Here is a 23,577-nt window from a genome sequence, read left to right as displayed (position 1 = left end):
CCATCTTTTTTTGTGCTAGTTATGAGTCCAACCAGCGGAGAATTTTCCCCCTGATTCCCCTTGACTCCAGTTTTGCTAGGGTTCCTTGATGCCACGCTTAGTCAAATGCTGCCTTGATGTCAAAGTCACTCTCACCTCACCTCGGGAGTTCAGCTCTTTTGTCAATGTTTGAACCAAGGCTGTAATGAGGTCAGGAGCTGAGTGGCCCTGGCGGAACCCAAACAGAGTGTCAGTGAGCAGGTTATTGCTAAGCAAGTGCCGATTGATAGCACTATTGATGACCCCTTCCATTAGTTTACTGATGATCGAAAGTAGACTGATGGGGCGGCAATTGGCCATGTTGAATTTGTCCTGCTTTTTGTGTACAGGATATACCTGGGCAATTTTCCACATAGGCAGGTAGATGCCGGTGTTGTAGCTGTACTGGAACAGTTTGGCTAGGGGCGCGGCAAGTTCTGGAGCACAAATCTTCAGTACTATTGCTGGAATATTGTCAGGGTCCATAGACTTTGCAGTATCCCGTGCTTCAGCCATTCCTTGATATCACTTGGAGTGAATCGAATTAATGGTTAAAGACATCTGCTGGTAAAAAATTTGATCTTTCCCCAGAAATATTTCCTTTTGGCGAGTAGATGTAATATACTTATGCCAGTGACTGGTATTTTAACTAAGTGTGCCACCATATATTATGGAGATGGGTATAATTTTCAAACTGGGTGAAATTAAATTTTTTTTGCAGCAGTAGAACAGAGAAGCTATTGCATATCAGGCTCTTACTAACCTTCCTCTCTTAGGATTAACAAAAGTTGACAACCTATTTTTAAATGATTAAGTTGCATGCTATAATATTCGTTATAGAATAATAGTAGACTTGATACAAGATGATTGTGTCTGAATTTTTTTACAATATATTTTGGATTACTTCTCAAAGGCTAATGGGCAGTGAAAACCTAGTTGTACAAGCGCTCATTTTGTTTTAAGCAACATGCATTTCTCTTCCCTTTCACATGCTGAAAAATTTTATTTGCTTATTTGGCTTTTGCTTCCCTCTTTCCTGAGTGCTATTTGATCATTTATACCCCACCTTCTTTTGTTAAATCCAATTCTTTTCACTAGCTGAAAATCCTCTGTCATTAAAGCCAGACTCTTGCCACTGAATAGTTGAGTAATTGCTAAGTTCCCCTCCTCTTAGGCTGTATTACATGATATCAGATAGTTGGTACAGCATTGACTTTCAGTTGGCAATTTTTTTTATATCACCTGGATGTGAAGTTGGAGAGAGCCCTGGCTTACATGCTTGTTCACAGCTCAGCTTTCAGATGGAGTAGTTTAAAGTTATTAAATGTATGGGTGAGTGCGCTCACATTTAAATCTGCTTCTCTTCAATTTTGTAAGTGTCCAGTAGGTCCAGTGAATCCCCTAATTACATGCTAAACCAGGCTCAACATTGCATTGCAGTTATAGGCCATGTTGTATCACGCCAAAGCTATACATACATTTGAGATGATTTCTTTTAGGGATCTATCACTGCTGGTTGCTGAGGTTGGTTTGGAGCCCAGTATAGGAGTTGTACTGTCATTTTTCATGATAGCAGTAGCCTTACACACACTGTTCAGTAATCCTCATTGTATATTAGTACTGTTATGTTGGCTTGAATTGTATGCAGTAGCTATAGTGTTTGTTGTGGTGCCATCCAAAGGCAAGAATGATGTACTACAATAACAGATTATAGTTTGACCAGTGGAAAATATGTACTTCACAACTTCATGAGATAGAAGTTGTTCACTGTTCTGCCCATTTTCTGGATTAAAAAAAAATGGGAGCCAAGGTAACTAAATTTGCAGGACACCCCAAGGATACCTGAGAAACGTGAGATGCCATATCAGTCACGGATGATTTCAGGGCACCCCAAGCGGTTGCCTGTAACAGCTGCATTTAGCCCCTTGCTAAGCTTCAGAATGCCCCTGAGAAGTTGGGCTGCCTCCAGCGGAGCAAGTGCCAGGTGTGCTTGGCTCAGGTTTACATAGCATAGGTGCAGTCTAGGAACTCTCAGGCACGGAAATGGTAAGTTCTAATTCACGTGGAACCAGTAGGAAAGGAGTACTTCACCTAGTTGCTGGATTACTTCTCAAAGGCTAATGGGCAGTGAAAACCTATCTTTAAAATTTTACAAGCGCTCATTTTGTTTGAGCAAAGTGCATTTCTCTTCCCTTTCACATGCTGAAAATGTTTTGGCTTTTGCTTCCCTCTTTCCTGAGTGCTATTTGATCATTTATACCCCACCTTTAGTTAAATCTAATACTTTTCACTGTAGCTGCTGCTGGCCATAATAAACCTCTCAGAGAAAAAAAATCTACCCTCATGTCTCTTTAGATGCCAATAACTTAATGTTTTATTATATAGTCAGTAATTATCTCTCCCTTCTTCCCCTCCCTTTTAAACATTCGTTTCTTTCAAAATATTTCATCATTCTTTTTAAATTCAGAAATAATTGTCTTTCTTGTAAATATCTTTTGTTAGTGCTGGTGCAAAATCTATGGTTTAAAAGTAATTTTTAAAAATACCGTGCACAACTTGTACTTAATTTTTCTAAACTGGGTCCTTTTGTTGTTTGCAATTGGTTTGAAATTAAGTATCACCAAAATGCAAAGAGTGCTCTCCTTTTATATGCAAAATAGACCCCACAATTACAAACTCAGGAGTCACAACCCTTCTTAAACAAATTCCAAAGATTTGTTGGATTGAGCCTGATGCAGTAAGGTTGCCACAGCCTTCCGGACTTAACATTGAGTTCAGCAATTTCAGATCATGAACTCTCTCCTCCGTCCTCACCCCTTTTTGATCCTCTTTTTTCAAGTATTTATTTTTTAATTTATATATATTTTTTCCCATCTATTTCTATTATTATTTTAAATGTATTTCCATCCATTGTTTTATCTCCACCTTTTAACCTATTTCGATCCCTTCCCCCTACCCCACCCCCACCAGGGCCACCTGTCACTTGCCCGTCCTGCTTTCCACCCTTAATGTCACCATTAGCACATCTTTTAGCTAATATCACCGCCGTCAACACCCTGTTGTCCTTTTGTCAATGACATCTTTGGCAATCTCTTCTTTGCCTCCACCTATCACTGGCCCTCTATCCAGCTCCACCTGTCCCACCCCCCTCTAACAGCTTATATTTCACCTCATTTCTATTTTTCTTTAGTTCTGCTGAAGAGTCATACGGACTCGAAACGTTAACTCTGTCTTCCTCTCCACAGATGCTGTCAGAGCTGCTGAGTTTTTCCAGTTATTTTTGTTTTTGTTTTTGTTTCACCACTATCAACACCCCTTTGACCTTTTGTTTATGTCATCTTTTCGAATCTCTCCTTTGCCTCCACCTATCGCTGGCCTTCCATCCAGCTTCACCTGCCCCACACCCCTTAAACAGTATATATTTCACCACGTTTTTACTTCTCTTTAGTTCTGAAGACGAGCCATACGGACTTGAAACGTTGGCTCTATCTTTCTCTCCACAGATGCTGTCAGATCTGCTGAGTTTTTCCAGCAATTTGTTTCAGATTTCCAGCATCCGCAGTATTTTGCTTTTTATCTTTATGCTAGAGCTCTGGCCTGCTGAAAAAAATTGGGGAGGGGTGGTGGTGTGGCACATGGGGCAAAAAGGACAGGCAAAAATCTGCAGAATCAACACCGTATAAAATAATTACTAAACCCAGTGCTTTGCTATGATATTTTCTCAATTCAACTGATTATACAAGAATGCGGACAACAAAAAGTAACCAGCATTTTATAATTGCCTGGAGGTTTGTCTATTTGAAATAATTTTGAACTGTGCTTACTCCCTCTTCAGCTCAGCAATATGAAGCAGAAACTTCCACCAAAGTGCCTTCATTTGCTTTCTATTCAGAGTAGAGAGCAATAGAAAAATCTATCACATTAATATTTAAAACCTGTTTTATAAAAATCAATTGTATATTTATCAAAATAGTCACTCTTGCGGAATTTTCAATGGAATCAAGTTTTTGCTTTGAGATGCTCATATTCCTAAATTGAATTTAAGGAGGAGGATTTGCTAATGTTTTGGTGAGGGGTGGGGAAACAAATTATTCTTTTAACCTCCATTTTTTCATTATAGGACTGACTGCTTCTGACAATGTGATACTATTTTGTACAGGGTATGTGGGTGCAGTTGTTGAATGAACATGAGAGAATTATTAGCCTAAGGTCCTGGTCTTTAAATTTTCTTATGTATGTTCAGTTTTTTTTTCAATACTGGCAACTTTTCCCAGGCAATTCTAGTTGTTGGATGTTTCTAAGGATGGGGAGGCGATGGCATAGTGGTATTGTTGCTGGACTAGTGATCCAGAGACCCAGGGTTTGAATCCCACCACAGCAAATGGTGAAATTTGAATTTAATAAAAATCTGGAATTAAAAAGTTTAATGATGACTATAAAACCATTGTCGATTGTTGTAAAAGCCCATCTAGTTCACTAATGTCCTTTAGGGAAGGAAATCTGTCGTCCTCACCTGGTCTGGCCTACACGTGACTCCAGACCCACAGCAATGTGATTGAGTCTTAAATGCCCTCTGAAATGGCCTAGCAAGTCACTCAGTTGTATCAAGCCGCTACAAAGTCACAAAAAAGGAATGGAACTAGACGGACCACCCAGCATCGACCTAGGCACCGGAAATGACAACAGCAATCTCAGCCGTGTCGACCCTGCAAAGTTCTCCTTACTAACATCTGGGGGCTAGTGCCAAAATTGAGAGAGCTGTCTCACAGACAAGTCAAGCACAGCCTGACATTGTCATCCTCATGGGATCATATCTTACAGATAATGTCCCAGACACCACCATTACCATCCCTGGGTACGTCCTGTCCCACCAGCAGGACAGACTCAGCAGAGGTGGCGGCACAGTGGTATACAGTCGGGAGGGAGTTGCCCTGGGATTCCTTAACATCACCTCCAGACCCCATGACATCTCGTGGCATCAGGTCAAACATGGGCAAGGAAACCTCCTGCTGATTACCACGTACCGCTCTCCCTCAGCTGATGAATCCGTACTCCTCCATGTTGAACATCACTTGGAGGAAGCACTGAGGGTGGCAGTAGCACAGAATGTACTCTGGCTAGGGGACTTCAATGCCCATCACCAAGAGTGGCTCAGTAGCACCACTACTGGCCGATCCTAAAGGACAACTGCTAGACTGGGTGTGCAGTGAGGGAACCAACAAGAGGGAAAAACATACTTGACCTCATCCTCACCAACCTACCTGCTGCAGATGCATCTGTCCATGACAATATCAGTAGAAGTAACCACCGCACAGTCGTTGTGGAGGCACAATCCCGGCTTCACATTGATGATACCCTCCGTAGGGTTGTGTGGCACTACCGCTGTGCTAAATATGATAAATTTCAAATAGATCTAGCAACTCAAGACTGGGCATCCATGAGGCATTGTGGGCCATCAGCAGCAGCAGAATTGTACTTGAACACAATCTGTAACATCATGGCCCGGCATATCCCCCACTCTACCATTACTATCAAGCCAGGGGATCAACCCTGGTTCAATGAAGAGTGCAGGAGGGCATGCCAGGAGCAGCACCAGGCATTCCTAAAAATGAGGTGTCAACCTGAAGAAGCTATAAAACAGGACTACTTGTGTGCCAAACAGCATAAGCAGTAAGTAATAGACAGGGCTAAATGTACCCACTACCAACGGATCAGATCTAAGCTCTCCACAAATATCCCCATCCTCAATGATGGAGGAGCCCAGCACATCAGTGTAAAAGGTAAGGCTGCAGCACTTGTTACAATCTTCAGCCAGTAGTGTGAGTGGGTGATCGATCTTGGCCTCCTCCAGAGGTCCCCAGCATCACACATGCCAGTCTTCAGCCAATTCGATTCACTCCATGTGATATCAAGTAACGTCCGAAGGCACGGGATACTGCAAAGGCTATGGGCCCTGACAATATTCTGGCAAGAGTACTGAAGACTTATGTTCCAGAACTTGCCATGCCCCTAGTCAAGCTGTTCCAGTACGGTTACAATACTGGCATCCACCCGGCTATGTGGAAAATTGCCCAGGAATATCCTGTGGACAAAAAGCAGGACAAATCCAAGCCGGCCAATTACCACCCCATCAGTCTACTCTCCATCAGTTAAGTAATGGAAGGGGTCATCAACAGCGCTATCAAGCAGCACTTAGCAATAACCTGCTCGTTGATACTCAGTTTGGGTTCTGCCAGGGCCACTCAGCTCCTGACCTCATTACAGCCTTGGATCAAACATTGACAAAAGAGCTGAACTCCTGAGGTGAGGTGAGAGTGACTGCACTTGACATCAAGGAGAGGCATTTGACAGGGTGTGGCATCAAGGAGCCCTCGCAAAACTGGAGTCGATGGGAATCGGGGAAAATTCTCCGCTGGTTGGAGTCATAGCTAGCACAAAAGAAGATGGTTGTGGTTGTTGGAGGTCAGTCATCTCAGCTTCAGGGCATCACTGTAGGAGTTCCTCAGGGTAGTGTCCAACCATCTTTAGCTGCTGCATCAATGACTTTCTACCATAAGGTCAGAATTCTGGATGTTTGCTGATGATTGTGCAATGTTCAGTACCATTCGTGACTCCTCAGGTACTGAAGCAGTCTATGTCCAAATGCAGCAAGACCTGGACAATATCCAGGCTTGAGCTGACAAGTGGCAAGTAACATTCGCGCCACACAAGTGTCAGGCAATGACCATCTCCAACAAGAGAGAATCCAACCATCACCCCTTGATATTCAATGGCATTACCATCACTGAATCCCCCACTATCAACATCCTGGGGATTACCGTTGACCATAAACTGAACTGGACTAGCCATATAAATACTGTGGCTACAAGAGCAGGTCAGAGGTTAAGAATAGTGTGATGAGTAACCCACCTCCTGACTCCCCAAAGCCTGTCCACCATCTACAAGGCACAAGTCAGGAGTGTGATGGAATAGTCTCCACTTGCCTGGATGAGTGCAGCTCCCACAACACTCAAGAAGCTTGACACCATCCAGGATAAAGCAGCCCACTTGATTGGCACCACATCCACAAACATTCACTCCCTCTACCACCGACACACAGTAGCAGCAGTGTGTACCATCTACAAGATGCACTGCAGGAATTCATCAAGGCTCCTTCCAAATCCACGACCACTGTCATCTAGAAGGACAAGGGCAACAGATAGATGGGAACACCACCACCTAGAAGTTACCCTCTAAGTCACTCACCATCATGACTTAGAAACATAGAAATTAGGAGCAGGAGTAGGCAATTTGGCCCTTCGAGCCTGCTCCACCATTCATTATGATCATGGCTGATCATCAAACTCAATAGCCTGCTCCCGCTTTCTCCCCATTTCCTTTGATCCCTCTCACCCCAAGAGCTATATCTAACTCCTTCTTGAAAACATACGATGTTTTGTCCTCTACTACTTTCTGTGGTAGTGAATTCCACAAGCTCACCGCTCTCTGGGTGAAGAAATTTCTCCTCATCTCAGTCCTAAATGGTCTACCCCGTATCCTCAGACTGACCCCTGATTCTGGACTCCCCCACCATCGGGAACATCCTTCCTGCATCTACCCTGTCTAGTCGTTAGAATTTTATAGGTTTCTATGAGATCTCCCCTCATTTTTCTGAACTCCAGCGAATATAATCATGAAACTATAGCGCCTTTCCTTCACTGTCGCTGGGTCAAAATCCTGGAACTTCCTTCGTAATAGCACTGTGGGTGTACCCACACCCCACATGGACTGCAGTGGTTCAAGAAGGCAGCACACCACCACCTTCTCAAGGGCAACTAGGGATGGACAATAAATGCTGACCCAGCCAGCGAAGCCCACATCCATGAATGAATAAAAAAAATTCTTAAGACTGCTGATTATATGAATTATCCTAAATAATTTTCTGCCTCCTAAAGGTAGTTGGTGTAGGGAATAAAATATGCTGTTGTAGAAAATGGCCTTTTCTGTTGAAGGTTAAACACACAGAGGAACATAGGAGCAGAGGTAGGCCATTTGGCATGTTCGAGTCTGCTCCGCCATTCAGTTAGATCATGCTGATCACCTACTTCAGCACCATTTTCTTGCACTATCACTATATCCCTTGATGTCATTAGTATCCACAGAAGTATATCCTTCCTTAGAGAAGGAGACCAAAACAGTACACAATAGTCCAGGTGTGGCCTCACCAAGGCTCTATACAATTGCACCAAGACACCTTTACTCCTGTCCTCAAACCCCCTTGCAATGAAGACCAACTTGCCATTTTAGTGACTCATGAACAAGGACACCCAGGTCTCTTTGGACATCAACACTTCCCAACATCTCATCATTTAAGAAATACTTTGCCTTTCCGTTTTTTCTACCAAAGTGGATAACTTCACACTTATTTGCATTGTATTCCATCTGCCATGTTTTTGCCCATTCACTTAGCCTGTCCAAGTCCCCTTGAAGCCTCCATGCATCCTCTTCAAACTCTCATTCCCACCTAGTTTTGTGCCATCAGCAAATTTGGAAATATCACATTTGGTCTCCACATCCAAATCGTTTGTATCAATTGTGAACAGCACTGGCACCAATCCTTGTGGTACCCCATTATGAACAGCCTACCATCCTGAGAATGACCCGTTTACTCCTACCCTGTTTTCCATCTGTTAACCAACTCTCAATCCATACCAGTATATTATCCACAATCCCATGTGCTCTAACTTTTGTGTCTGTTGCTGGCTAGGCCAGCATTTATTGCCCATCCCTAATTGGCCTCGAAGGTGATGGTGAGCTGCTTTCTTAAACCGCGGCAGTCCATGTGGTGTAGGTACACCCATAGTGCTATAAGGGAGGGAGTGCCATAATTTTGATCCTGTGACAGTGAAGGAACGGCGATATATTTTTAAGTCAGGATGGTGAGTGGCTTGGAGGGGAATTTCCAGGTGGTGGTGTTCCCATGTGTCTGCTGCCCTTGTTGTTTGAGGTGGTAGTGGTTATGGGCTGTCTAAGTAGGTGAATTCCTGCAGTGCATCTTGTGGATGGCACACACTGCTGCCACTGTGCATTGGTGGAGGGAGTAAATGTTTGTGGATGGGGTGTCAATCAATGGGGTGGATGGTGTTGAGCGTCTTGAGTGTTTTGGAGCTGCACTTGTCCAGGAGAGTATTCCTTCACACTCCTGACTTGTGCCTTGTAGATGGTGGACAGGCTTTGGGGAGTTAGGAGGTGAGCTACTCGCTGCAGGATTCCTAGCCTCTGACCTGCTCTTGTAGTTTCTGGTCAATGGTAACCCCCCAGGATATTGATAGTGGGGGAATTCAGCGATGGCAATGCCATTGAATGTAAAGGGGCGATAGTTAGATTCTCTCTCGTTGGAGATAGTCGTTGCCTGGCACTTATGAGGTGCGAATCTTACTGGAGCCCAAGCCTGGATAACAGGTTTCCTTCCCTAAAGGGCATTAGTGAACCAGATGGGTTTTTACGACAATCAGCAACGGTTCTTTGGTCGTCATCAGACTTTTAATTCTGCCGTGGTGGGATTTGAACCCGGGTCACCAGAGCATTACACTGGGTCTTTGGAGTACTAGTCTAGTGACAATACCGCTATGCCATTTCCTCCCCTAAATTTGTCCAGGTCTTGCTGCATTTGGACATGGACTGCTTCAGTATCTGAGGAGTCAAGAATGGTGCTGAACATTATGCAATCATCAGCGGACATGTCCACTTCTGATGTCATTGATGAAGCAGATGAAGATGGTTGGGCCTAGGACACTACCCTGAGGAACTCCTGCAGTGATGTCCTGGAACTGAGATGATTGACCTCCAACAACCACAACCATATTCCATTTTGCTTGGTATGACTCCAACCAGCAGAGAGTTTTCCCTCTGATTCCCATTGACTCCAGCTTTACTGGGGCTCCCTGATGCCACATTTGGTCAAAGGCTGCCTTGATGTCAAGGCCAGTCACTCTCACTTCACACCTGGAGTTCAGCTCTTCTGTCCGTGTTTGAATCAAGACTTTTAATGAGGTCAGGAGCTGAGTGACCCTGGCGGAGCCCAAACTGAGCGTCGGTGAGCAGGTTATTGCTCAGCAAGTGCCGCTTGATAGCACTGTTGATGACCCCTTCCATCACTTTACTGTTGGTCGAGAGTAGACTGATGGGGCGCTAATTGGACAGGTTGGATTTGTCCTACTTTTTGTGGACAGAATATACCTGTGCAATTTTCCACATTGCTGGATAGATGCCAGTGTTGTAACTGTACTGGAACAATTTGGCTAGGGGCGCGATAAGTTCTGGATCACAAGCCTTCAGTACAATTGCCACCTGTGTGGGACCTTATCAAATGCCTTGTGAAAATCCAAATACACCACACCCACTGGTTCTCCATTACCAAACTACAGATAACATCCTCAGAGAAGCTCCAATAGGCTTGTCAAACATGATTTCCCTTTCATAAACCCAAGTCCATTCTGCCCGATCATATCATCATTTTCCGAGCATCTAGTCATCATATCCTTTGCAATAGATTCCAACTTTTTCCCTACTAATGTTAAACTAACAGGTTTGTAGTTCTCTGTTTTCTCTGTCTCTCCCTTCGTAAATCGTGGGGCTATGTTTGCTACTTTCCAGTCCGCAGCAACCTTTACAAAATCTATAGAATTTTGAAACATAACTACCAATGCATCCACTATCTCTCGCCGCCTTTTCCAGCAGTCTGTGGTATAGCTTATCAGGTCTAGGGGATTTATCAACCTTCAATCCAATTATTTTTTTGAGCGCTACCACTTTGTTAAGACTAATTTCTTTCAGTTTCTTGTCTTCACAAGCCTCTTGGTTCCCTTGTATTTCCGGGAGATTTTCTGTATTCTCCTCCGTGAAGACAAACGCAAAGTAATTAGTTTCTCCGCCATTTCACTATTCTCCATTATAAATTCTCCTGTCTCCACCTGTAGTGGACCCCCATTTGCCCTTGCTAATCTTTTCCTTTTCACATACCTGAAGAAGCTTTTATAGCCTGCCTTTATGTTTCTGACTAACTTGCGTTCAAATTCTCTTTTCTCTTTCTTTATCAGTTTCTTGGTCCTCCTTTGCTGGATTCTAAATTGCTTCCAATCCTCAGGCTTACCACTTTTACTGGCACTCTTATAAGCCACTTCCTTTGATCTAATGCATTGTTTAACTTTATTTGTTAGACACAGTTGATTCACCTTTCCTGTTGGGTTTTAGCTTATTAGAGAAATGTATATTTGTTGTAGATCATATAATGCTGCTTTAAATACTAGCCATTGCCTGACTATCGTCTAATTTTTTTAGTGTATTTTCCCAATCCACCACAGCCAACTATTTAGACACAACTTTTAGAACACTGTAAAGGCAAGTTGCCCAGCATTTAACTCCCTCCATAAACCTGCTCATCCAAAGCTCTGCTGCACATATCTTACTCCACAGGGACCATTTCACCAGCACTCCATCCTTGGTGATTTACACTGGACCCCTTTCGTATCCTAATAAAAACACCTAATTGAATGGGCTTTTGACACCTCCCCTAATCTTTCCATCTTTGGCTCCATGTTCATTTCCCTCACTCTTGAAGGAGGTGGCCTCAGAGACTGTGGATGCATTGGTGGGTACCTTTCAAAATTCTGTAGATTTTGGAAAGGGTCCTGCAGATGGGAAAGTAGCAAACGTTTAAGAAGGGAGGGAGAGGGAAAATGGAGAACTGGGCCTGTTAGTTTGACATCAGTAGTAGGGAAATGTTAGAATCTATTACAAAGGATGTGATAATTAGACACTTGGAAAATAATGGTATGATTGAGCAGAGACAACATAGATTTATGAAAGGGAAATCATGTTTGACAAATCTATTGGAGTTTTTTGAGGATGTTTCCTGTAGCAAGGCTAGAGAAGAACCAGTGGATGTGGTGTATTTGGACTTTCACAAGGCTTTTGATAAGGTCCCACACAGGAGGTTAGTAAACAAAAGTTAGAGCACATGTGATTGGGGTAATATTCTGGTATGGATTTCTACCATCTGACCAGAATACACTTGCTACAGAGTGCATTAAAGCAAGAAGATTTATTTTAACGCTCCTATTGTAGTCATTGCCTTGAGCCTGGTATCCCTACCGCTACATTAATGGCCCATTTACTTACGGGTAACATCTTTTAATTAAAGCAGTCAGTAACGTAAATTAGAGGGAGTTGGAATATTCAAGTGCATTTTTGATACTCTAGCCCAGTAATAATTAGCTGCTTATTCATAAGACTAATTTTGTGCCATTTTCACACATGGATGTAGTCAGGACTTGTTAAAGTAGCAGAATGAAAAGCAGTGTTAAATACAATCCTGGGTGTCTTTATAAGGTTAGGGATATGCAGCAAATTCACTTGGAAGCCTGTTCAGTTGGTTTAGTTGGTTTATTCCAAACCATTGGTTTACTGGATTAAATGTTTAATGTATGTTGCAGTTTAAGTGTAATTTATAGATAAATATTGGCAGTTTTGCATTGATGTTTCACAAGCTCAGTGATATTTGCTTTTTTTCGGGGTGGTTGGGGGTGGGGGGGGGCTAGATTTTGTGTATGACACTTCCCAAAAATGAAATACATACAACTCGGTTCTGTTAAATAGATATTGTGAAACATTCTGGAATTTGCTATTTGGTGTATGGCTTACTTGAGAAATAACTGAAGTTATTTATATTTTCATTCTAATTTTTCCATTCTGAATCTGCGAAAATATGAAATGCCTGATAATTATATGGAGACGTTCTCCTACTGTACAATGCAGGATTGAATATAGTACCTTGCCTAAAGATGTTTGCCTATTGCAAAAAAAAAGCTGCATTTTAGAAATTGAGACCCAAGCCACTAAAAAAGATTAAAAATGCTCTGCTTACTCAGGAGTGAAATCATCAAATTAAACTGTTTGTGCTGACAAAAGACAAATTTGGTTTTCAGCAAACGGTGCAAGATAGTTTGATTGCTCGGCTTGTCCAGGGATGCTCTTGGCAGACACTTGTAATGAAATGTAGAGCGTTTGCATAAAATTAAAGTGTTGCAGGCGATCAGCAGTTCAGCTATAGGAAGGGAAGAAGAGATCTTCCTCAATCTCTTGTGAATAAACTTACTCCCCTGACAATGAAGTTGTTTCATATTCATAAATCAGCTTTTTGTGCATTGGCAATGTCGGCCTGCGGAGCAAGCATTACCACCTAGAGACTAGGCCTCTCAGCCAGGAACCAGGGTGAAAAATGATCACAATTGATGGGGCTGCGGAGTGCACCAAATTTTTACACAGAACAAGCAGCAAATTGAATAACAATGAGTAAGTGTGAATAAGCACTCTGTCACACCATTCTGACACTGATGGATGAGAAGGTCCTAAATGTTGTACTTTCGCCGCTGCACAGATCCTGTACTGTGGCAGGCTTCAGAATAAGGAACAGGCTGAAGTGGCAAATGGGGCCTTGGGTACTTAAAATGGACTGCTGTGTAGCATTACAGCAGGGTTAGGAGAATGCCACAAAAGGCATTTGGGAAAAATGAGAAATCCTGTTTAAAGGAACTAATTATAATGTTCTTGAAAAGGTGACAGCGTTTCAAACAGCGAGACTCGTATAACCCTAAGACCTTCTGTTACTGTTTAAATTTAATACATGAACTTGCAGGTGTATAGAAAAAATAGAATTCTTCAAGTCATCTTGAAAGTCTACTTATGAGGCTAGCTTGTACATTTTAAAAAGCTAAATGTCTTAAATATTCAAAAAGCAATAGGTCTTTAAAGGTCACACTTCAGAATGTTGGCTTGCACCAGAACTTGTGTCACTGATCAGGCACGTCAGTTCTGTCATACACATTCAAACATTACACCACTTTTAACAACTAGTATATCTATGGTGCCTGGTTCGTCCATCACACAGAAAATCCCTTGTGCTGCCATGTTTTACACAACTAACTTTATGCCCATCAATGTTTAGCTTGGGATGAAAAGAATAAAGGAGTACTTTCCCATATTTGTATACTAATTGTTGAAGTAGATTATAAGGCATTCAGTATATTTCATTTTTAGAAAAAACAAATCTATAATCTCTTATTTGGGGCAGTGCACTATATCATGGAGTAGTGTATTAGTTTGTGCCTTCTGTTCTGAGATACTTGTCTCCATTGTGCTGATTTTGGGAGGAACTGAGTGGATGTCTGCAGGCTCTTCATAGGGGAGACATATTTGAGAAAGTGTTACCCCAGGTCCCTGTTGTGCAAATCCTGATGACGAGTTTGAAAGTTGCAATAGTGCAAGCTTGAAAGTAGGTTGCTTTCTTGACCGGTGATGCTGCCTGGTGTGGAAAGGCTAGAGAGATGTGTAAAACAGAAAATGGATTCAGGATTAACAGTTGACCCTTGGAACAGAAATATTAACACAAAACCCATGAAAACTAAGGAAAATAGAGTTCTGAGAGAGCGTGGGAAACGAGGGCCAAGAAAATTTAAATGCTTAATTAGACCATAATGAATAAGAGGATGTATGTGTTTCACAATTTCACTAATTGATTTGACATGAAGTAAAAAGAAGCTAGTAGGGAAAGCCCATTTTGAAAAGAGGGAAGTGCCATTCAAAATGGACAGTAATCATATATCCACTGAGTGTAGCCATGTTACCTGCATGCAAAAGTCAAATAGGGTAATCTTCACTACAACCAAACTTTGCTCCCTGAAAATGGTGGCAATAGTAGAAATTTCCTAGCTTATGCAGTGGGTCCTGAGTAAACCTGTCCTCCTTTCTATGTAAAAATGGTCATGTTCCAGTACATTATGAACTTTCAGTCAATACTTTAACATTTCAAGCACAGCAGACTATTAAAATGGCCACTGCAAATCGTGTGCGCTTTGGCATTTCGAGCTCCAGACAGTCCTGAATCTGAAGCAAATTATTAATTAAACATGGACGTTCACAGTCATCTGGGGAATTCACACATCCCTTTGTTTAAGGATGAATCACCAACAGCAGATTTGTAGCATTCCAGCCGGCTCACCCTTTCTGTTTCGCTACAAATAAAAGAAACATCAAAACAATGTGTGTGTTAAATTAAAGTGAATTTTAAGGTGCCAAATGACAATATAGGATGTGTAATCAACCGACCACCCCTTTTTGGAAAAAAGGACTTTGCACTTGTACAAGTCCATAAGACCATAAGACATAGGAGCAGAAATTAAGCCATTCGGCCCATCGAGTCTGCTCCACAATTCAATCATGCCTGATAAGTTTTTCAGCCCCATTCTCCCGCCTTCTCCCCGTAACCTTTGATCCCCTTACCAATCAAGAACCTATCTATCTCGGTCTTAAATACACTCAATGACCTGGCCTCCACAGCCTTTTGTGGCAATGACGTCACGTGGTGAGAAGGCCCTTTTGTTGCCCGCCTTTAAAATAACTGCAAGAAGCTTTTCTGCAGAAACGAGAGTTTCATCAGAAAGCCATCGAACCAGCCGCACATCATCCAAGCAGCCACGGTAAAAAACAGCGATACCATGAAAGTGGGAGAAAGACTAATTCCAGTCTGTTCCAGCTTCGAGTTCACCTGAGAACCAACCTGCTAGCAATTTGATTACAAGAGGCCTCATAGCTTAGTGAGAATCATCTGCTTTACCAAGAACTTTATTTCAAATAAAGCATCAACTCATCTAAGAAATTAGAGGCCTGCCACGAAGGAGACTGAGAAAATCATGAATTGTAATTGTATTGTTTTACCTTCACCTGTATATAATCTGTGTGTGTGTGTGATAATGTATGTGAGTCAAGTGAGAGACATCTCGTTTAAATCTCCATGGGCAAGTGTGAGATAAATAAGCTTTTTTTTTAAAACTCACAAAGCTTGCTGCTGGAATCATTTAAATTGGGGCAGTCACTCTGAGGGTAAGAAAAAACACACCTTTTACATTCAAATGTATTGATCACAGGCAATAAAAAGGAACACACACATTTTGTCCGTGACAAAATAGCTACTTTTGGAGGATTATATATAGAAGATAAATTTGGAAGAAAGGTAGATTGCTTGCCAATTTGCATGTCATGTAATGTCCTCTTCTGAGTTAAAATAACCTGCAAATAGCAATTTGTTTCCCCCTTTTATCCTTTGCACTTTGAAGTAGGAATATGAGCTCTTCATATTTGGTTGTGTTACACCTGCATTTTCTACCACTAAGGCAGCGTTGAATATAATAGCTGAACAGATACTTGTATACTAATGCTTATCGTTGGAAAAGACAGTGTGCATAGTGGGACTCGCAATTTATGGAAAAATTAGATTCCAGCAGCTTGTGTCCTATGATATCGAGAAAATAGTGAAATTATTTGGAGGAATAGAGGAAATCGGAATGCTGTAATAAAATTCCCTTAAGCGGGAGATATATCTTCTGTTTCTGCCAATTGTATTATCACCCAGAACTGATAAGGTTAACACTTACTTAGAATGAAGAGTTCTCTTATTTAGTTGTAGTAATCTGCTGAGTACTTTTGAGACCTTAATTGTTATCTAGAAAAGGTTTCTCTGCCTTTTGCATTTCAGGAGAATCCAAGAGGTGAAAGTATAGTAAATTGTTTTTAAACATTAAACTCAATTTTACACATTGTTTGTTTATAACCTTACTTTAGGTTTCAGCTTGCCAAATTCAGATGCTGCAATTTTTTGCTTTGTGCTCTGCAATCTTTCACACAAAAGCTTATTGTTCAAAAATTAACCATCACCAGCCTGATTGCTTTATTCTGTGCTTTCCTTGCCTTGTTTTATAGTTGCCTTTTGGTCTTCTGGCTTTCAAAGAGAGCAGCTTTCCCAAATTGGTCAGACACTATTGGTGGCCAAGCTGGTGTCATTTGGGTGCGGCGGGGGTGGTGAGAGTTTTGCTAAAAGTTAAGGATGTGGTTATGGTCAACCCTCACCTTTAAAATTTCCTTTTAATAGTTAGAAATTTAAAATTAGATCATTTCTACAAACAATTGTGCATCACTTTAAATGTCTATCTTTATAAATTGCAATCAAATTGAAGTTGCAATTATAGAACATGCACTGTGGACTGAAGGAAACTTTGTTTCTAATTATTTTCAGGAAAGGACTGTAAAAATTCAACAAACCTCTTCAGAAATTGAAATTATCTTCCTTAATTTTTAGAATGCATGCATCTTATAAACTGAATTTCAAAAATGTAAACTATTCTCTGTAGGTTACATTTTTTTCCAAGTAACCGGTCTATTGTATTTTAGGGGTAAAGTCCCATTAATTAGGTGTATAGCCATCACAATATTTCCTTATAACTGTGGAAGAATAACTGGGTGGAGGGAGGGTGTATTGTTTTTAAATAATGCAAATGTTTTGCTCCTTCAGTGTGATTGAGGAACTTACTTATCAAAACTTGTGTGTGGCAAATCTATTATGAATATGGAATGCACTAATATATGTTGCTGATGCAGAATTTGCATTTGTGTAACACCATATTGCCACTTCAGAGATATCAAAAGCACGTTGCAATCAATGGATCACTTTTTGAAGTGCACTTAATGTTATGTTTGTAAACGTGGCAACCCATTTATACACACAAGGTACCACAAACAGCAGATGAGAGAATGCGTAAATAAGCTGTTTTTGATGGTGTTTGTTGACACAGGAAAATCTTTTTTTTTTCCCCCTTTTTGACTAGTCCCCATGGTATATTCACTTCTTATGTGGTGATATATTCTTACGGAGTCAAACTAGCTTAGGACTTGGTGCGATGAAAGGTCACAGACCTGAAATGTTAACTCTGTTTCTCTCTCGGCAGATCCTGTCAGACCTGCTAAGTATTTCCAGCATTTTCTGTCTTTATTTCAGATTTCCAGTATCTGCAGTATTTTGTTTTTGTTGTAATTTAGGTTCTCCTTTGGTTGTAAACCAAAATCTAGTATGAGCCAAGTCTAGATAGAATATAAACCTGTTACCACATTAAGCGTTAAAAGGACCACAGAGAATTATTGGTTCTGCTGTTGCTTGCTGATCCAAAGCATGGTCCCCAGGCACAACTACCAGTAATGAATTGCTACCCTAGGATGTCAGTGTCCTGGAGGTTTTGCAATTGAATGAGATGGGCAGTTCCATTGATCTCTTCTGAAGAATTTGAAAAATCTTCCAGGTGGACCCACTAGTGTCCAAGGCCAGCAGTCAGACTATGCATTCCCAAGGCTTCAAAACTACACATGCCCCTGCCTTGTCCTGAGATATAAATATAGCCAAACTGTGATGTAAATTCCCCCAACCTTGCAGAAAACAGCTAACCTTACCCTAACTAACCTTAACCCGATTCAACCCTAGGCAATAATAAAGAATTGAAAAATAATCTAATGCTGGCAAAAGTTTATTTTCAAAATCATTATTATTTGTTTAAGATGCTAGCTGTTAGAAAAGAGGACCCTTTTTGTGACAGTAATGTTAAACCTACCGTCTGGAAGCAACAGAGGAACTGTACTGTAAAAATTGTTTTCATAGCTGTAGATTACTTTTATTAGTTGAAGATTCACAACAATGAATTTTTGCTTCAGATAAATGTCATCTGAACAAGATCCTGCTGCAATAAAATTATAGCCCACATTTTTAAAAGTTCTATATGATTAGTTAAACTGTAGCTGAGTGGTCACACCAGACCACAGTTTGCTGTTTTGAGTAAAGTTGTTTTCTTAATGTCGGTTACCAGAAACACATTTCCTAAAATTGTGCAAGATTTTCTCATTTAAGTGGATGAGTTCATGGAACCTATATGATCAGATGAGCTTTTTAACCCTGTGTGCATACATGTCTGAATGTAACTTATGGAAATATAAATGTGATGTATGCATTTATAATCGGATTATTTGACATTTTAATTATGAGGATTACTTACATTTTAGTTACCCAAATTGTTCCTAAAAACTATTAAATTCCAAAGAGTTTTCAAAAAATGGTTTGCAGAACTGGCAAAATGTATTTTTAAGACTATCTCCATGATATTGATTTGGTAGTTTTCTGTGCCGCATTACTGTGTCTGTTCTTAAAATTTTGTCTTGGAAACTGATCGCAGTGTTAGTTGTAGTTATCTAAAATTCACCCTATACTTATTCCCACAAATATTGGGGACCAGGCACTAGGTTGAGGAAGTGCCAATCAATTGAGACTGGATGTGCCACACAGAAGCTAAAAGTTGGGGAAGCGGAAGAAATAACTTGCATTTATATAGTGCATTATTACATCTTCAGGATATCTTGAAGTTCTTTACAAATAGTAAATAATTCTGTTTTTAAGAATGCAATCTCTGTTGTTGTGTAGGCAAATGTGGCAGCCAGTGTGCATGAAGCAAGATCTCAAAAAGCAAATGGATAAATGCTGGTAAAAACAAAAAACTACTGCGGATGCTGGAAATCCAAAACAAAAACAGAATTACCTGGAAAAACTCAGCAGGTCTGGCAGCATCGGCGGAGAAGAAAAGAGTTGACGTTTCGAGTCCTTATGACCCTTCAGCAGAACTGAGTATAGTTAGGAGAGGGGTGAAATATAAGCTGGTTTAAGGTGGTGGGGGGAGAGAAGTTGGGGGTGGAGGTGTGGTTGTAGGGACAACAAGCAGTGATAGGAGCAGATAATCAAAAGATGTCACAGACAAAAAGAACAAAGGGGTGTTGAACACCTTCAACACCCCTTTGTTCTTTTTGTCTGTGACATCTTTTGATTATCTGCTCCTATCACTGCTTGCTTGTCCCTACAACCATACCCCGCCCCCCCAACTTCTCTCCCCCCACCTTAAACCAGCTTATATTTCACCCCTCTCCTAACTATACTCAGTTCTGCTGAAGGGTCATGAGGACTCGAAACGTCAACTCTTTTCTTCTCCGCCGATGCTGCCAGACCTGCTGAGTTTTTCCGGATAAATGCTGGTGTTGGTTGAGGGAGGAATGTTGGAATGAGAAAATATCCTACTCTTCTTTAAATAATGTTGTGATACCTTTTAAGTCTGCCTGGGCAGGCAGCAGTTTACCATCTCGTCTGGAAGAGGGCAATGCAGCACTTCATTCAACAGGTTATACTGGATTTTAAACCTAGAATATTTATTCAAGCTCATAATGAGTTTGAATCCATAACTCTTTGACTCGGGCAAGTGTTTTACCAACTGAGCTAAACTGATACCTGCTTTCCTTTACTCCATTCCAGTGGATATGCACCCAGAAAGCTAAGCTGTTTTGATACATGCTTTAAATCTCCAATAGGCAGTCATTGCTTATTCTATACCCTTTTAGTTCCCCACAGCTTTAAGCAATAGATTTTGTTTCAGAAAATTGCTACATTCTTATTGTCCTGAATTTAGCGATATTTTATCCCTGGGTTATCTGTCAGATTGAATATGACTATTCAGCACACTGATCAATTTATTTCTTGTAAATCTGATGCTTTTGGGCTTTGTATTTGATCTATAATCAGACTTCTTAAATGTTGCTGATGAGAAAGTCAGTATTTTTCCTCAACACCATAACTGTCAAGTTGTATTATGCCATTACATATTCACCAGAATTGATAAAGTCAGCAGGACATCTCATTCAGAAGCCTTTAATCGCTACCTTTTTTCAATTCAAATCCATTGCGGAGGTCGACCAGTGTTCACAAATCACTTTAAATGGGAAGTGCTGTTCCTTGTGCAGGCCTGCTAAATGAGAAGTAGTATGCAGAGTTACTTAAAACAGTAATAAATGCCAAAAAGTTATTTTAATTGGATTGAAAAATAGGCACCAAATGCATTTTTCAGCAGAAATAGAAGTTTCTAAACCATTTAGTAACTATATAGCAGATGGGATGATGTGTTTTAAAGCCCCATGCTTTGCTCTGTGTGGCACAAATTGTTAACATTTCTCATTTTCAGAATGATGCTGAATTGCTTTTAATGCCTAATATAGAAGCTGTTATATATTTGCTGTATGGGAGAATTAGGTATTGGTAAGATTACACCACATGCAATTGCAGTCCCACCTCATTGGATATTCATTGACCATTTGAAATTGACAGATAATCTATTTTTGCACCATTTTAACATTTTGCAATCAATTTTTTTTTAAGAGTTTAGTCATTTCTTCTTTATCTATGGCCGCTCAAATGGAGGCAACAGCGGTTTAGCTTATGAAAATTACTTGATATTGGTTGACAGATGTCAGTGAAAGAGATCTATAGTTTATGGGAAAGTAGAGCCTTTTAGATTCCATTGTGCTTTGTAAAGCACAATATGCAGCTGATGGATAGAGCAGGATGTAATTTGTCCAGCGAGCTGTCTTAACTTTGAATCTCTGTAACATCACCCGTCTTAGCTCACCCGCTGCTGAAACCCTCATCCTTGCCTTTGTTACCTCTGGACTCGACTATTCCAGTGCACTTCCGGCTGGCCTTCCACATTCTACCCTCCGTAAACTTGAGGTCATTCATAACTCTGCTGCCCATGCCTTAACTCACAGCATTGATCACCATTTCCTGATCACCCCTTTGTTTATGTTAGAGGTGCTATATAAGTATAAGTTTTTGTTAACAAAGCTGCTATATCCAGAGCTTGCTTTCTCTATATATTGATGGGCAGTTTGGTACTCTGAAGGTATTAAGTTTATAGCCTGGCTTGGACATAGAAGTACTGCACATTTTCTCCACAATTTGATCTCTAGCTGATCAAATATATTGTTCTGTTGCTGTTTCAGTCTCAGATGATTGCATTCACTGACTTTCCAATCTTGGGATTTTTTGTGGGAAGCACCTCCATGTTCAAAAGAGCGAATCCAGGTTCCCTCTAATGAATGGTCAATAACTGCATGAATGGGTTGCCTGGAAAGGGAAGGAATGAGAGATTGTATCATTAAAAAATCATATAAATTTCAACACAAAATCAAATAATTTGCATTTATATAGTGCCTTGTCATGTCCTCTGATATCCCAAAGCACCCCACAGCCTTTGAATTGTTCTAAGTGTAATCATTGTTTCAAAGGCAAATGTGGCCACTACTTTCAACACAGCATGCTCTTGCAATCAGCAAATGAGATGAATGATTAGATATATCTGTATTTGGAGATGTTGATTCAGAGAGGAATGTTGGCCTGCTTCGTTGAATTGGGCCATGGAATTCTTTACATATATCTGAATAGATGATGAGACACAGTTTAATATTTCATCCAAAAGATGACAACACCACCAGTGAAGCATTCCTCCAGTACCTCATTGATATGTTAGTCTCAATTGTATGACCAATTCCTGGAAAGGGTCCAAACCAGTCGTGTTCTGACTCAGTGATGAGAGTAATTCCAAATAAAGCAAGCTGACCCTCAGGTATTTCAGCAGTCATCCTTTTGCCACTGCTAGCTCAACATCAGAGCTGTTTTAATCCTGGCCTGCATTTTCTTTCTCAAATTCAATTTGCTCCTGAATTCTGTAATTCACCTTAGCTTGATCTAGCCAATTATAGTAATATATTCCATATTTTAATCTTTTTTCAATAAAATCCTTCTAACACACTTTTATGCTTTCAGTACTATTCCTAGATGTTATGCCTGAAAGGGCTAGTTTGTCATCATTGAAGCATGTTCCCACCTACCTGCAGCCTGATTTTATCTTCAAGATAGCATGGGGTATGGTAACCAACACAACAGGTTTGCTATTGCATCTGCTTCTGCAACTGACTGGACAGCAAATAGAAGGACTGGACCTAATTTGATTTGGAAGTCAATTTCCAAAGCAAATTGAAAAAATGTAGACAGTTACAAAAATTTGAGATTGCCTTATTATTAGATCAGCAGGTGAGCAGGAAAGGAAAACAAGTTGTGCTGCCCGTCTGTCTTCAATCCATTCAACCTGTGTACCATGGTCTATAAAAATGTGAAGTTAACTACAGTACATGTAGCTAGCTATAACTAATAATGTGCTTAAATATTTTGGCACTTATATTTGTGAAGTTTAACATAATACATGTGATTTTTAATGCTTTTAATTCTTCAACAGGTTCTGGATCTTTGGCCGCAATGGCAGTATTTGAAGATCGATACAAGCAAGACATGGAGGTGAGAGTGTGACCACTGTAAATAATAGCTGTTGAGCTGGCATTCTTATTGATCTGTAATACAGAAAGAAAGAAGAATCTATAAATATTTTCATTTTCTAAATTCCTGTTCCCAAAAGGGTAAAAGTATATGGTTTGAAAATCGGACTTTAACCAAAACTTATAAAGGATACCAGTCAGTCTGGTTTTAATGTTATTAAGTATGAGGGTAAAGACAGAATTAGATTTTTTTTCCTTTCCTATCCCTACCTCGCATCTGATGACATTATTGCCCTGGCTGTGGATAAATTTTTCGAGTCTAGTGTGCATTACGTAATTTTAGATTTGATACTGATAAACAGCTAACCAAAATGTACATTTTGAACATTGAAGACTTAAAAGGTTAAAGTTTATATATTAGAGAAATGTGAAACTTAATGGAAAAAGAACAAGATAAATTTTGCAGGATGTTAAAATTATTCATTCTGCAATAAAGGAAGGTAG

At 40.5% G+C, this 23,577-nt stretch overlaps 1 protein-coding gene across 1 annotated transcript in view; it reads left to right on the top strand.

Annotated features, from left to right (window-relative positions):
- psmb7 (proteasome 20S subunit beta 7) overlaps positions 1-23,577 on the top strand; it is a 74,839-nt gene that overhangs the window by 26,563 nt on the left and 24,699 nt on the right. Inside the window, exon 6 of the mRNA XM_078549876.1 lies at positions 23,037-23,095. Coding sequence (XP_078406002.1) covers positions 23,037-23,095 — 59 coding nt within the window. The remainder of the gene's footprint in view (positions 1-23,036; positions 23,096-23,577) is intronic.

Source organism: Cetorhinus maximus, chromosome 10 (assembly GCF_964194155.1).
Source record: "Cetorhinus maximus chromosome 10, sCetMax3.hap1.1, whole genome shotgun sequence".
Taxonomy (NCBI): domain Eukaryota; kingdom Metazoa; phylum Chordata; class Chondrichthyes; order Lamniformes; family Cetorhinidae; genus Cetorhinus; species Cetorhinus maximus.
Note: the sequence above shows the minus strand (reverse complement) of the source record. Positions and strands in the feature narration are given on the sequence as shown.